At 32.0% G+C, this 15,535-nt stretch overlaps 1 protein-coding gene across 6 annotated transcripts in view; it reads right to left on the minus strand.

The window, feature by feature from the left end:
• LOC145255626 (tRNA-specific adenosine-34 deaminase regulatory subunit adat3-like) overlaps positions 1-15,535 on the minus strand; it is a 73,427-nt gene that overhangs the window by 27,524 nt on the left and 30,368 nt on the right. For 5 of the 6 annotated variants that reach the window (XM_080114149.1, XM_080114148.1, XM_080114152.1 and 2 more), the window contains 3 exons: positions 10,541-10,595; positions 9,870-9,940; positions 303-528 (listed from right to left, as the gene is read on the minus strand). In XM_080114149.1, coding sequence (XP_079970275.1) covers positions 303-528; positions 9,870-9,940; positions 10,541-10,595 — 352 coding nt within the window. Of the gene's footprint in view, positions 1-302; positions 529-9,869; positions 9,941-10,540; positions 10,596-14,636; positions 14,741-15,535 lie in introns of those variants that run through there. The other variant, XM_080114150.1, reaches the window with a different exon arrangement.

Consider the following 15,535-nt stretch of genomic DNA (forward strand, 5'->3'; position numbering starts at 1 on the left):
AGTTGAAAGGGCAATTAAAAGGAGACAGCTGAAAGGACAATTAAAAGGAGACAGTTGAAAGGACAATTAAAAGGAGACAGCTGAAAGGACAATTAAAAGGAGACAGTTGAAAGGACAATTAAAAGGAGACAGCTGAAAGGACAATTAAAAGGAGACAGCTGAAAGGACAATTGAAAGGAGACAGTTGAAAGTTCAATCCTTACAAGAGGCAATAACAAAGAATAACATGTTTATACTGCATCTCGACAGTCAAATCATCATCAATTAAGATGACGCTGATGAAATTATTTTATATGATTTACCTTTTTTCTTCATGAAAATTTACCGGCCAATAAAGTGATGCTTCGTTGAACTGTTTCCTTGTCAATGGCGCCGAGGCTGGAACCTGTACAAGATAAGGTTGTCCAATAAGCAATTCCATTTCTGGCAGGCTGTCCGAATCAAATATCTCTTGGAGTGTTAAACGTTTTTTAAGAAATTCCTCAGGGAGTTGATCCTTTAAACAGAGGATTACATGAAGACCAGATCCTAAGGAAACCAAAACAAACAAAAAAAAATTATGTCACTTTGTGTGTGAGAGCAAGTTCCTTCCTCATAGGTTCTGAAATGGCTGAGCCTATCTTTATATTATCTAGCTTATTTGTTAAAGATGGTCTTTTGCGTCCTGTTTATTATTTATTTGTTTGTTTATTATTAATCTATTTGTTTATTATTTATTTATTTGTTTATTTATTTGTTTGTTTATTATTAATCTATTTGTTTATTATTTATTTATTTGTTTATTATTTATTTGTTTATTATTTATTTGTTTATTTATTTGTTTGTTTATTATTAATCTATTTGTTTATTATTTATTTATTTGTTTATTATTTATTTGTTTATTATTTATTTATTTGTTTATTATTTGTTTGTTTATTATTTGTTTATTTGTTTATTTATTTATTTGTTTATTTATTTGTTTGTTTATTATTAATCTATTTGTTTATTATTTATTTATTTGTTTATTATTTATTTGTTTATTATTTATTTGTTTATTTATTTGTTTGTTTATTATTAATCTATTTGTTTATTATTTATTTATTTGTTTATTATTTATTTGTTTATTATTTATTTATTTGTTTATTTATTTGTTTATTTGTTTGTTTATTATTTATTTATTTGTTTATTATTTGTTTGTTTATTATTTGTTTGTTTATTATTTATTTATTTGTTTATTATTAATCTATTTGTTTATTATTTATTTGTTTATTATTTGTTTATTTATTATTTATTTGTTTATTATTTATTTATTTGTTTATTATTTATTTATTTGTTTATTATTTATTTATTTGTTTATTATTTATTTATTTGTTTATTATTTGTTTGTTTATTATTTATTTATTTGTTTATTATTAATCTATTTGTTTATTATTTATTTGTTTATTATTTGTTTATTTATTATTTATTTGTTTATTATTTGTTTGTTTATTATTTGTTTGTTTATTATTTATTTGTTTATTATTTATTTATTTGTTTATTATTTGTTTGTTTATTATTTATTTATTTGTTTATTATTTATTTATTTGTTTATTATTAAACGTTCTTGTTACTATCTCTTAACTGTGTGTTCTTACATATATGTTCTTACTTATGTGGATGTGTGTGTGATCTTAGTTCTTGCCTTGAAAAGTCTCGACGTGTATGCTCAAATAACGTCATGCGTACATACCTGCTTGCCTTGACCAGCGGATGATATCTTCTTGTCGCTGGGCTGCCATCTTGTGAGGAGTGGTCACTACTGCAGATGCATCGATAGCACAAGATGGATTTGAAGCTTCAATTCTTTTATTAAAGGCAAGCCTATCATGGACTCTGGTTGCTGCGGAGAGACCCTAATCTCCTGTCTCTTCCATCTGCAGGCCAAACCAACTCTCCGATGTGGTTGCCAACTGGAAACCTACAACCACAATTCCCGTTATCCCTAATTTCCGGTGCACATCACTCTTAATTTCCAGTGCATCTAACTAGATTGATAAAAAGGTGACTTGAGTTTGACGGATGTCAAATCTAACCTTCTGTGACCCCACTAAACTCGCTGATGGGAATCGAAAATATATCTACATAACTTGCTATTTCTACAACTACCTAGATAGCATTTAAGCTGGGATTCCCAATACTACATATTTATATGTCTGGCAGTGTTCTTAGATATGTTTTGTACAGAAATTCATCTGATAAATATCGAAAATTGAAAAACTCTGATCCTAGAAGTAGTCTTTCTTTTTCATAGACAAAAAAAGAATAATTTTACAGAGGAATATTTTACATTACGCTGGTCAAGGGCGATAATAAAATCTCAACAAATCATTCCGTCTAAAAAAGCAGAATTACTGACATCTGAAGACATAGCTCAGTGGTAGAGCATTCAATACAGATTGAATGATCCCATGTTCAAGTCCGGGTGTACTTCACCATTTTATTTTAATTTTTTCTTATTAATGAATTCAATTTACGATAAAAGAAGAGATACAAGTTAAAAATTGCTGCAAATCATTTCTTTGTTTGCATATTTTAAAAGTAAACATTAATCAGAAGTGACTTTTCCAGGGCATTCATCAAATATCAGCTGATGTGATATTATAAACAAACAAAGACAAAATTTTACAAACGACATTATCATTATTATTTTTGTTTTTGCGAATTAGTCTACTGAACAAATTATTCCTCGTTTCAACGTCTCTTTTCAACTGTCTCCTTCCAATTGTCCTTTCAACTGGCAACTTTCGCTTAAAACTGATTACTTAATCAATACTTTTTACCACTTATGCCACTAATCAATCTTGTCTAAATGTGTAATAATACTACTAACTATACACACACACGCACGCACACACATGTATACACACCCACACACATATATATATATATATATATACACATACACACACCTACACACACATATATATATATATATATATATATATATATACACCAACACACATACACATGTATGATATTTAATAGAGGACTGATTCTATAATAATACAACCGCAATCTGCATAAATTAAAATATCATGTTTAAGCATATCGTGCGACCGGACAACGCTGGATGTCCAGTTACTTTATAAATAACCCTTAAGTATAAATTCAGTTTATTCCACAGAAGCACATTTATCAAACCTACACTTGATCTTGTGTCTATCCTCCCCTGGAGGGGGAGGTAAATAAAATAAATTAGATTTATTACGCTGAAATAACATATAGCTACTTATGAAACAACAAGTACGGCACAATCATGCTGACACACCGGTTCTCGCCAGATCACCAAAGTTAAGCAACATTGAGCCTGGCCAGTACTAGTCAGGTGATCATTTGAGAAGGCTAGGCATTGTATGTACCTTCTATGAAAGATTGGGTGTGGGGCCAGCACCCTCACCCCGAAAAAAGAACTCCTCGCTACAAAAGTTGTGGATGGCCTATGCCCCTCCAGGGGCTCAAGGCTATGGTGGTTTTATGAAACGACATTATATAGCTACTCACGTAACGACATTATATAGCTACTCACGATATGAAATTATATAGCTACTCACAAAATGACATTATATAGCTACTCACAAAAGGACATTATATAGCTTCTCACAAAATGACATTATATAGCTACTCACAAAACGACATTATATAGCTACTCACAAAACGACATTATATAGCTACTCACAAAACGACATTATATAGCTACTCACAAAACGACATTATATAGCTTCTCACAAAAGGACATTATATAGCTACTCACAAAAGGACATTATATAGCTACTCACAAAACGACATTATATAGCTACTCACAAAACGACATTATATAGCTACTCACAAAACGACATTATATAGCTACTCAAAAAACGACATTATATAGCTTCTCACAAAAGGACATTATATAGCTTCTCACAAAAGGACATTATATAGCTTCTCACAAAATGACATTATATAGCTACTCACAAAACAACATTATATAGCTTCTCACAAAACGACATTATATAGCTTCTCACAAAACGACATTATATAGCTACTCACAAAACGACATTATATAGCTACTCACAAAATGACATTATATAGCTTCTCACAAAATGACATTATATAGCTACTCACAAAATGACATTATATAGCTACTCACAAAATGACATTATATAGCTACTCACAAAATGACATTATATAGCTTCACACAAAACAACATTATATAGCTTCTCACAGAATGACATTATATAGCTACTCACAAAACGACATTATATAGCTACTCACAAAACGACATTATATAGCTTCTCACAAAATGACATTATATAGCTTCTCACAAAAGGACATTATATAGCTACTCACAAAATGACATTATATAGCTACTCACAAAACAACATTATATAGCTACTCACAAAATGACATTATATAGCTACTCACAAAATGACATTATATAGCTACTCACAAAACGACATTATATAGCTACTCACAAAACGACATTATATAGCTACTCACAAAACGACATTATATAGCTACTCACAAAACGACATTATATAGCTACTCACAAAACGACATTATATAGCTACTCACAAAACGACATTATATAGCTTCTCACAAAAGGACATTATATAGCTTCTCACAAAATGACATTATATAGCTACTCACAAAACGACATTATATAGCTACTCACAAAATGACATTATATAGCTACTCACAAAATGACATTATATAGCTACTCACAAAATGACATTATATAGCTACTCACAAAATGACATTATATAGCTACTCACAAAACGACATTATATAGCTACTCACAAAACGACATTATATAGCTACTCACAAAACGACATTATATAGCTACTCACAAAACGACATTATATAGCTACTCACAAAACGACATTATATAGCTACTCACAAAATGACATTATATAGCTTCTCACAAAATGACATTATATAGCTACTCACAAAATGACATTATATAGCTACTCACAAAATGACATTATATAGCTTCTTACAAAATGACATTATATAGCTACTCACAAAACGACATTATATAGCTACTCACAAAATGACATTATATAGCTACTCACAAAATGACATTATATAGCTACTCACAAAATGACATTATATAGCTTCTCACAAAATGACATTATATAGCTACTCACAAAACGACATTATATAGCTACTCACAAAATGACATTATATAGCTACTCACAAAACGACATTATATAGCTACTCACAAAATGACATTATATAGCTACTCACAAAACGACATTATATAGCTACTCACAAAATGACATTATATAGCTACTCACAAAACGACATTATATAGCTACTCACAAAACGACATTATATAGCTACTCACAAAACGACATTATATAGCTACTCACAAAATGACATTATATAGCTACTCACAAAATGACATTATATAGCTACTCACAAAATGACATATAGCTTCTCACAAAATGACATTACATAGCTTCTCACAAAATGACATTATATAGCTACTCACAAAATGACATTATATAGCTTCTTACAGCGATTCCTGTATAATAATAGTGTGTGTTTTCCTGATGAAGACTCTTATACAAATTGAAAATTGCACACTATCTTTCAAGGTAAAGGTCAAAGTCATAGCATATATATATATATATATATATATATATATATATATATATATATATATATATATACACACACTCTCCTACAACACACACCACTGGACCAATCATGACTAAACCTGATATGATGATAGTATTCGATCTAGGAATGGTGCACTCCATTTTCAATGTTAAGGTCATATTTGATGCGGCTCTTACACCATCCACTTACTGTAAAAGTGTCCGCGAATTGGCTACCAAAGCGTGCAGCAAAGTCTCTGCGCAAAGCACGGGTATCTCTGCTAGTATGGTATATGAATGAATCAAAAGGCATTATGGTGGAATATGATTTCTTTGTGTAATAAGGGAAGGGAATTACCTTGGTTGCGAACCATATGTGCTTTTTTGATTGGTTTAGTGGGGAGATATTTTTGTTTAAAATTTTCAATATTGAGCTGAGCATCCAGAAGTGTTAGGTTTCAACCTTGTGTCATACATGAAGCTGCTTCTGCATGTGCATTTCCCATGATCCACTATGACCAGGCGAACATCGACTGTGAATAAATTTTTTTCACACCTTGAAAAAAAGCACTAAAACTTTGTGAAAAACAGAGAAGGTTTATTCAACTGGATCTTCATTCCAAATCATTAACCACTAGGATAGGGACAACAGAGAGATCAATAATCACCATTTAATCATACCATGCAGAACATTTTAAAAACCACATATTCACACTTATAGTGCTTCCAAGGAACTAAAGACTTCTCTCACACACTTTCTCTTTGAGCCCTGTGATATCACATCCATTTATAATATTATACCAGTAGTGTAAAATCTAATCTCATGTTCAGCAAATTGACCCTGACTAAATTTAGATTTCTTGTTATTTTTAACTAACGTACTTCCTAACTTCCGGCATGGCTGCTACCAGAAGCGGTGACAAGGCAAATCAGTTCCTTCACTTTTTTCTATGATGCATATATCTCTCCTATGCATATACTCTTCTTTTATTACGTATTTCCGAACATTCTTTTTTTATTGAAAAGATTTTCGGTTTTATTTTAATTAAGAATTATTGAAATAAGCTTCTTTTTTTTTTTTTAAAGAATTAATGAAAACAATGTTTAAAATCTTTTAAAACTATTTTGGGAATATAATGTATTGGATACGGTTTTTTTTATGTTTAAATTTTTGTTGTTTCAATAATTTCATTTGCCATTTTGATTTCAATAATTTTATTTTTATACTTTTATATAAATTCAAAAAAGATTTCTTTTTAAAACTAAAAATAAAACAATATTTTTATAAATTTCATAAACATATCTCCTATATAATAAAATGACTGCAGAAATTCCCCTCTGGACAAAAGTATTATAGGTTTGCAACAACAGATGCTTCTTTCTAAATATTTAGTCCTACCACTACTCCCAGTGGTCACCAGAATAAATTCTACACTTTCCACAGATTCTGTGCTTTCGCTGCCTGTAATTGGCTAAAATTTACATAGACCTAACATAATCTTCACAGTTCCGATTCATAAACAATAGCGGCTCCCTCGCCAAAATCTGTCCATTCTGATTGGCTGCACTCTGATAATTCTCATATTCCGGAATTCAATTCAACACTTCATAAACGAACAGTTACTAAAATTACAATATGGCGTTACTAAGAGACATTTTATATCACACAGCGTCAAGCTTGTTTCATGCTTAGGTCATTACTGTTTTGTGTGTGTGTCGCACTTCACAATTTGCTGGGTGTTTGCTATAAACATTAACAAGTCTCCAAATATTGTGTACCAATATTGAGAACATAAAAAAAAACATGCATCACTAACGGTTCTTATTATAGTCTGTGCATGTGTGTGCTTGCGTGTTCAAAAAAGAAAAACCAACTTTTGTTAAAATAACTGCAAAAAATAATAAGTGTATATGAACATTATAGAATGCAACTTTTCATGAAATAAATAAATATATATATTTAGTAAATTTACAGTACATTTTTATTTTTTTGTGGTATATCTATTTAAAACAAACTGAGCCACAGCAGCATGTTGCGGGGTACAGCTAGTTTCTTATAAACTTTCAAATAAAATAAGAACTTTTATTTTTTTTTAATTTTGTTATTAAAAGTTCAAATAAAGGGTAATTGTATTATTTTTAGCTTTTTATAATTTTGTTAATTTTTATTGTATATTTTTCAATAATGTCCTTTTCTTATATTTTACTAGCGGGGGTACCCGGCATTGACAGGGTGTTTGGAGGTGTAAAAAAAAAAAAAAAAGTGGTAGGAGGCAGGCAGGCTTGAACCCGTGACGCGAAGGTGGAAAAAAAAGTGAAAGAAAACCTGACGTCTTACCGCTACGTCATGACACAACCGGAAGTGTAAAGCGTTCAAATTTAGCAATGTCAATCAAAAGGATGTCTTGCAGAAATGACATTGCTTTCAAACCTCCCACGAATGTGGGGTAAAAGTAGCTCCCCCAAAAAAGGGGCACTTTGACAGTATCCAAATAAATAGTAATTGTCTCAGTATGAAGGGTTTCCCGTACATTGACCAAGGATCAATTAACTTAAGTGAAGCATCAGAACAGACACTACACTTTGATCTTGGTCAGAATGTCAAGAAAGAAAAAAGCAAGCCTTTTTTCAATTTATTTAAAAAGAAAATACAATGTTGTTATATATGGTAGTATCAAAACAGATGCTACCCGGCTTCACAATAGAAATACTGAAAAACAATAAAATTGAAGGAACTGATTTGCCCTGTCACCGCTTCCGGTAGCAGCTATGCCAGAAGTTAGGAAGTATGTTAGTAGACTATAACCACTAATTCACAAATTAATATTCAGCCAATATTTAACAGAAGTAACTTGAGCTAGAAAGAATATTTCTGATTCTTTTTCCCCAAAATCTCATCCTTTCTTTTAACACTCGCATCCTGTACTGTTCTCGTACAATTCCTCCCCATGAATCTTCGCTTGGTTGACCAGGTAACGCTCTGCTGATTAGTAATGGCAAAAGTTCCCTGAACTTACACCATATATTCTTAACTCTTTCAATCACACTAACACCAGTGTAATGTTGTGACCTTTTGACTGTGAGCATAGTGGAGTATCTGCGTTAACTTTGGCAAGCAGGGCCAAGGGTCAAAACATGATTATTATTATTATTATTATTATTAATAATTCATTCGAGTGACGGAAGGTCGCTGGATCGATTATTATGATTATAAAAATAAACAATTAGATTGAGAAAAAGTGATTGACAGGAAATAATAATATCGCTACAAAAGGAATGTGAAAATAGATGTAAACATGAATTTTGGTTTGCGTAAACAAATAACTAGATTGAGGTTACATCAGCTGTTGGTCTGAGACACGTCATGAGATGTAGATTTGGGGAGATCCTAGTCAGTCATTAGCTGGATATCAGAGAGAACAGACGATTCAAGAAGGGATTTGGCCTCTCCATGACGTGGAGAGCGGTGTTTCCTCAGGCAGCCAAGATGTGAAGACATAATCTTCAAAGATGTCAGCTAAAATCATGAAAATAAATGTTCGTAAATAATTCAGGAATGTGTTGTGTTATTTACACCTGTTAAAAAGAACTATTTGTCCATGCCTGTGGAACTCTGTTCCGTCTGCCTGCTTCCCACCGGACTACAACTTGGATGTCTTCAAGTCCAACGTTAACAAATTCCTAATGAACCGCCCTTTTAAGTAAACTTGCAATAACCCTTATCCCTGAGTGGCTTCCGGGCCTTGATAAGTGGTGACCACTGTGTAAAAAAAAAACAAAAAAAAAAACAACAAATGTTTCGATACGTTCACGTCAATCGTTTCCTGTTAGAACTGTTGCATAAATGTTAAAATATACACACTAGACGATCAACTAAATGATACGACGTATATACATACACACGCATTTACACGTACATGAATATACAGATAAAATATAAAACCCAACTATTCAACGTGTACGTTGTTATGGAACATATTCATATACACACACACAACATAACAGACCCTTTTTTGGTGCCGTATATAGCACTAGCTCTGTCTTTTTTCAAAGTAAAGCGAGAGGTACGAGTCGGACAAAAATAAACCAAGGCTTCACTTTTTACTCTCCCGGTCTATTATCATAATTCCGTTGCCACGAGGCTAACTTACTGAAAAGTCAACAGAATGAATCTTTGTGTAGCATGCCATCGATTTGTTTACTCTTCACCTGCTGGTGGTAGTCTCCTAAAGATGAAAAAGAAAAGATGTAATTCTTTTTAGCACTGACCTTGAGACTTGCAACATTTCACTCTTTTCAGATGTTCAAAACCTTTCACGGGATACACCGAATTCAATTTCCTTTAAAAACAAAAAAAAAAAAAATACATCAATTAGAGCAGCATTTCCCCTGAACAAATTAAGTATATACTATTTTTCTCCAATATACATTGTATCTCATTTTTTTTTTTTTTTTGAGAAATTAGAAATCACATTCCCGGGTGTGTAAAAGTAAATCATATTTGTCAATTTATTAACGTATCAATGCCTAAGGTGTTGAATAGACGTTCTTGGGTTCCTTTCATTCAGTTGCCTGGCGATGTCTCTCTAAAACTAATTTTCTCGACCAGGTCTTATAGGAATTTTTAAGTTTACACTGGCTTATGCAGAGTCTTGTTAAGCCCATTGGAGTACGAGGAGATTTTTAAATAAGAGACAAAGCGTTATTCTGGAAGTACCTGTAAATAAATGTCTGTTGTTTCAACTGAAAAAAAAAAATGTGAGACGAATTCTTTCCTTGTTTTTGTTTCCTTACAACTGTCCGCATACAACATGTGGATCCCGAGTGTTGACCTGTTATGACTACATTCCATGCGACTGGAGAAAGTATATTTTTGCTAGTTTAAAAAAATTTTTTTTTTTTTTTTTTTTGAAAAATGAAGGATTATAAAAATAATTTACCCGATTATTTTCATTGTTTGTTTTTTATCCAGGATGGGAGAAGAAACAGCATCCACTGGGGGGGAAAAAAAAGAGGAAAAGTTAACACATATGCAATTTCTTAACAATTATGTTACTTACTACTAGTGCACAAACTTCATAAAAAATGACTAACTTCATAAAAAATGTTACTTACTACTAGTGCACAAACTTCATAAAAAATGACAAACTTCATAAAAAATGTTACTTACTACTAGTGCACAAACTTCATAAAAAATGACAAACTTCATAAAAAATGTTACTTACTACTAGTGCACAAACTTCATAAAAAATGACAAACTTCATAAAAAATGTTACTTACTACTAGTGCACAAACTTCATAAAAAATTACAAACTTCATAAAAAAATGTTACTTACTACTAGTGCACAAACTTCATAAAAAATGACAAACTTCATAAAAAATGTTGCTTACTACTAGTGCACAAACTTCATAAAAAATGACAAACTTCATAAAAAATGTTACTTACTACTAGTGCACAAACTTCATAAAAAATGACTAACTTCATAAAAAATGTTACTTACTACTAGTGCACAAACTTCATAAAAAATGACAAACTTCATAAAAAATGTTACTTACTACTAGTACACAAACTTCATAAAAAATGACAAACTTCATAAAAAATGTTACTTACTACTAGTGCACAAACTTCATAAAAAATGACAAACTTCATAAAAAATGTTACTTACTACTAGTGCACAAACTTCATAAAAAATTACAAACTTCATAAAAAAATGTTACTTACTACTAGTGCACAAACTTCATAAAAAATGACGCAAAAATATTATGCTTCTCCAGTGTTGGCATCAATTATTATTTTTTTTTTTTTTCTTCTTGTCTCATGTTTTACGTTAGACGTTTTCGTAAATGACTTTGGTTTCCTTTTCTTTTTTTTTTTTAATCTAAACTAAGTTTTATGTTCAGCTCACCAAATGTTGGTTTGATTTGGCTAAAATTCTGTAAACACCAGTTACATTGCTCATAAATGATATTTAAGGTAAATCAACATTTTTACATATTTTATTAATATGACTTTTCTCAACGTAAATAGGTCACAAATGAGTAAACAGTAAAGAAATCTATATACTAATATGTTTATTCGCTTCGATCATTATCATCCTGAACATCCCTTAGAATGAAAATAGAATATTTCAAATCGCCTGACCAATGCTGAATTCCCTTAGAATAAAAATGAAATATTTCAAAAATCCTAGTAAACACTTGTTTGATAGGTAAGTTAGTTATCTCCAGCCAGTGTTTTGTTGGTGCAGATCACAACAATAATAATACTAATAAGCTGGTTATCGTCAGCCAGTGTTTGGTTGATGCAGATCATAATATTAATAAACTGCACACATTATGATCTACTTTTGTTTTTTTTGTGTTTCACTACTTATCAAGGCCGGGAGGCTACTAGAGGATAAAAGTTAATGAGTGTATTGTAGTAATCATTAGTGGTGGAAATTTGGTAAATTGGATTACTTAAGGGAATGGCTCATCAACAACTTGTTCACATTGGACTTTTAAGACGACCATATTGTAGTCAGTTGGAAAGCAGGAAAACGGAACAGAGTTCCACAATCATGTAGTTCTAAGAAAGAAGCTTTGTTCATGGAATGTACATTTAGGTTTAGGCACAGATAAAGAGTGGGGTAAATTATTGATAGTGGTTTCAGCTAGACAAGTGTTTTTTGTGAAAGTCAGGCCGGGGGGGGGGGGACCATAGATTGGAGCTCAGACGAGCACTTGCCATAAAAATAACAATTAAGCTAAGAAAGACTTGCAACATCTCTTCTGTGGGAAAGAGGTTGCAGGGAAAAGAAAAGGGCATCCCCACTAGGCTATTAAGTCTATTTAAAACTCTGTCAAGGCAGGAGAAGGTGTTTCTAGCAGCTCTTGCCCAGATGTGGTAACAGTACTTGGACTTACCTGGCTCTTATACAGGTAAAGAATTGCATCAGCAGTTAGATATCTACTGGAGTAGTAGAACGATCCCACTATTTTTCTGGCAGCCTTGGAAACGGATTTGATGTACCTGTTCCATCTCAGATCAGGAGTAAAGGTCAGACCCAGAAGCTTGTCAAAATATGGAGCCTCCCAAAGACAAAAGTCAACTGATACCAGACGGGGATCAGAGCGTTGATGATGTAAAGATAGACGCTTGGTTTTAGATGCATTAAAATTAACCAGCCAACTCTTCCCCCATTGCACCACATACTCAAGATCAGAGGACAGAGAATCAGAGAGAACTTGATCATTTACGGCCTTTGAAGTGTTGACATAGATGGTAGTGTCATCAGCATAAATGTCTACGAATGATCTTAGAATGTGATCATTGATGTAGATCAGGTATAGAATTGAGCCCATTTCACACACATTTCAGGCAAAAAAAAAAATTATTAACTACGTTGAACTTAATAAAATCATAGTGCTTGTTTTTATTAATTTCCCAATTGTATAAATAACAGTGCTTGTTAGAGCCGACAGATTGATTTTTTTAAAAAACATGTAATCCTCTATCTGTATAGGGGCCAAGTATGTTCTAAAATGAGTACTGTTGCTACATTTGGGCGGGAGCTGCTTGGCTTGCCCTATCTTGCCTTGATAGAGTTCAAGGCCGGCTTCAAGACCTAGTAGGTGATGCCTTTTTCTCTTTTGTGCAATCTTTCCCCACAGGAGTCTGTCTCTGCTCTATCGATACGTTATCAACGCTCTGGGCCCGATCTGGCTCCAATTGAAATGAATGGCTCTCATCTTGTGGAAGCATCATGTCTTGACAAGCTTCTAGATCTGACCTTCACTCCTGATCCGAAATGGAGCACATATATCAAATCCGTTGCCAAGGTTGCTAGAAAAATAGTTGGATCCAGTAGGTATCTCACTGCAGATGCAATTCTCTATATGTATAAGAGCCAAGTACGTTCTAGGATGGAGTACTGTTGCCACATCTGGGCAGAAGCTGCTCAGAGCAGCTTCTCTCTCTATCTTTATTTTCCTGGCAAGTGCTCGTCTGAGCTCCAATCTATGGTCTTCCCCTTGCCAAACTTACACAAAAACACTCAACTACCTACAACCACTATCAACAATTTCCCTCACTCTCTATCTGTGCCTAAATTTAAACACAGATTTCATAAACAAAAATTCGTTCCTAGAACTGACCGTCTGTAGAACACTGTTCCACTGGCCTGCTTCCTGGCCGATTACAATATTATAAGTCCAATGTAAACAGGTTCTCCTTAAATAACCCAAATTCTGCCCAATCTACACCATTAATGATTCCTTACATTCATTGACCCTTATCCTCAAGTGGGTTTCAGGCCTTGATAAGTGGTGACGCCACTGTGAAAAAAATAAAATAAAATAAATCTGTCGATTCTTTCTCAACAAACACCAAAATAACTTATGTTGCCTATAACAGCGTTTGTCCAACTTAAATAATTTCTTCTTTTTTTTTTTAAATAATTTACGCCAAAACTTTTCAAATAACGTTTTTTGTTTTTTTTATTTCATACCGTGTTTGTACAAAGAAAGATAACAGATCAAACGACAGAGATAAATCACGAAACAAGGGAGCATTTTATTATTATTAAATTGTCAGGTGAAAGTACAGAATAGTCACAAAACAATCTCTCCGTGTTAAGAATGGCTTTCTAAATAATGACATTATTATTATTTGAGGGCGGTACAATAAGTGCATAGGTATTACAATTTAGTTAAACAACAAACAGCAAAACCTTTAATTAAATTAATTAAAATTTGAATAATTTCCAGTTCTGTTTTTGTAAATTTATATTAAAAAAAAATTTTTTTAGTTTATTTTATTAATTATTTGTGGACCATTATTCTCATTTTCTAGTTGAACTGGAAGATGAGGATAATAGTCCACAAATAATTAGTAAAATAAACTATACAAATTACTCATAATTCCAAATTACTTCAATAATACTTTTTTTAATTTAAAAAAGGGAAAAAAGTAATTTAATTGAGGTGTTTGTTAGGATAGATTCGACAGATAAACTTTTTAAATATGTGGTTTTAAACAAACACAACAGTACTTACTTGTCATGTCGAAAATAGTAATATATCCAAAAATTACGAAAATTCGAGTAGACCCACTACAGGTTTGTATTACTGTACACAGCTTCGAAAGAGTTGTCAAAAAACAAATATATAACAAATAAATGTTATCAAAGGCAAGATAAGTTACTTTTCTACCAAACTGGATATAATTTTCGTGTTTTTATTCAATGTAACATGTTTATTCAGCTCGAAAAGCATACAGTGTTTATCGATGTAATGGAAAATTCAAAATGGCGCCCGACTCTCTCTTTAATACGATAAGTTCGGGATAAAGTGTTATAAATAATAAACTAGACAAAATACTGTTAGAAATTTGCTCAATATATGTTACCATGACATAAGTTGACATATATTCGGTGTTTTTTTAATAGTATTTTGTCTAGTTTATTATTTATAACACCTTTTCCCAAACTTACCGTGTTAAAGAGAGAGTCGGGCGCTATCTTGAATTTTCCAATACATCGGTAAATATTGCATGTTTTTCGAGCTGAATAAATATGTTACATTGAATAAAAACTCTAAAAACGTGTCCAGTTTGGTAGAAAAGTAACTTATCTTGCCTTTGATAACATTTATTTGTTATATATTTGTTTGTTGACAACTTTTTCGAATCTATGTGTACAGTAATACAAACCCAGTAAAAATTAAAAGTAATGGTATTTTTTTAATCTCCCCATGTTAAGAACGGCTTTCGAGGTTGGGTGTGTTTATTCCGAAGCCGTTCTTAACATGGGGAGGGTAATAATATGCTGAGGCACGTCGCAAAAATTTACTTTTTTTTTTTTTTTAAACTATTCCGTATTTTCACTTAAAAATTTAATTAACAAAAGATACCGTAAAAATTTAATTGAACTTGAAAATCCTAGCACCGTCTGTTC

Source organism: Euprymna scolopes, chromosome 31, assembly GCF_053919585.1.
Source record: "Euprymna scolopes isolate OS-2025 chromosome 31, ASM5391958v1, whole genome shotgun sequence".
Taxonomy (NCBI): domain Eukaryota; kingdom Metazoa; phylum Mollusca; class Cephalopoda; order Sepiida; family Sepiolidae; genus Euprymna; species Euprymna scolopes.